The sequence below is a fragment of the Protobothrops mucrosquamatus genome, unplaced genomic scaffold (assembly GCF_001527695.2).
Source record: "Protobothrops mucrosquamatus isolate PMUCROS unplaced genomic scaffold, P.Mucros_1.0 scaffold22218, whole genome shotgun sequence".
Classification (NCBI taxonomy): Eukaryota; Metazoa; Chordata; class Lepidosauria; order Squamata; family Viperidae; genus Protobothrops; species Protobothrops mucrosquamatus.
In genome coordinates, this window is record NW_015407972.1 from 1,018 (window position 1) to 2,268 (window position 1,251).

Consider the following 1,251-nt stretch of genomic DNA (forward strand, 5'->3'; position numbering starts at 1 on the left):
TGTTGTTGTTGTTGTTGTTGTTTCAATGTGTATGGTTTCCCATCTTGGCAAATCAACTCTGAGCAACTAACTACTGATGAAAACAATACACAAAATGACAAAATAGCAACCAGAACAAATATTTATACATCTGTCAAATTAAAACCCAATTTAATAAGCAGAGAACATTTTACAGGCTGAAACCAGTCATTTCCCCTTTCATTTCTTCAACTGAGGCCTAACTTATAAGTTGTGCCTTGTGTCTTGATCTATGCATCGTTCTTTTGGTTTTTTTTGTTTTTTCAAAAAGACATATTAAAGGGGAGGAAATGTAAAATCTTTTCTAACCTTAGATGAGCTGTTCTTCTCATGTTCTGTCTCTAACATGTCTCTTTCAAAACTTCTCAGTGCACGTTCATAATCTGTAATCTTGAATCACTTTTCAGAAGTGGTGACATGTTCCAAGTCTTTGTTTTAATTGTTGTTGTTTTAACCATTTAGTCATGTGCAACTCTTGGCAACTTTATAGGATAGTGCAATTTACTTTATTTGGCAATTCTTTTAATTATTTTAATGTAAAGGTTGCTTTCACGTTTCTTAAAACTGAAAACTTATGTAAAAATCAACCCTGCGGGGTATTGGGCAAGGAAACTATAAGGTGAATGCACTGAGGAACACTTTTATCTCAACCAATATGTAAATCGAGTCACAATTTCCCCTTTAAAGGAGCCAGTCGCTTTTCCTTTTAAGGCTACACCCAGCAACACAAAGTTGTGCATTTTCCTGAATTCTGTACTATCAGCTCCTCTCAATTCATTACAGGGTGCAAATATGATTCTGTGGCTAAACATGGTGTCCCTACTAGCATTGCTCACAGGTAATTGTTTCCTCTCTACGTATTCAGGTTCTTTCCATTTTAATTCTTGTATACCGGAGAGTTTATTGATACACCTTTCTTTTTAGGAGCCCAATCTCAGGTCCAGTTGGTGGAGTCTGGAGGAGATGTGAGAAGACCTGGGGAGTCCCTCCGTCTCTCCTGCCAAGCCTCTGGATTCACCTTCAGCAGCTATGGAATGCACTGGGTGAGGCAGGCTCCAGGGAAAGGACTGGAGTGGGTTGCAAGGATAGGTACATCCTCCTCTCCAATACAGTACTCAGACCAAGTCAAAGGACGTTTCACCATCTCCAGGGATGATTCCCGCAGCCAGCTGTATTTGCAAATGAACAGTCTGAAATCGGAGGACACAGCAGTTTATTACTGTGCTAGAGACA

The 1,251-nt window shown here is 39.3% G+C and overlaps 1 gene segment (V, D, J or C); it reads left to right on the forward strand.

The window, feature by feature from the left end:
- Nucleotides 1–733: 733 nt before the first annotated feature.
- LOC107302009 lies at nt 734–1,244 on the forward strand (the record flags this gene model as incomplete). The annotated part of the segment is given in 2 exon segments: nt 734–856; nt 943–1,244. Coding segments are annotated over 2 exon segments (348 nt in total), but the record flags the coding sequence as incomplete, so codon positions are not given.
- Between the last annotated feature and the right edge of the window lie 7 nt (nt 1,245–1,251).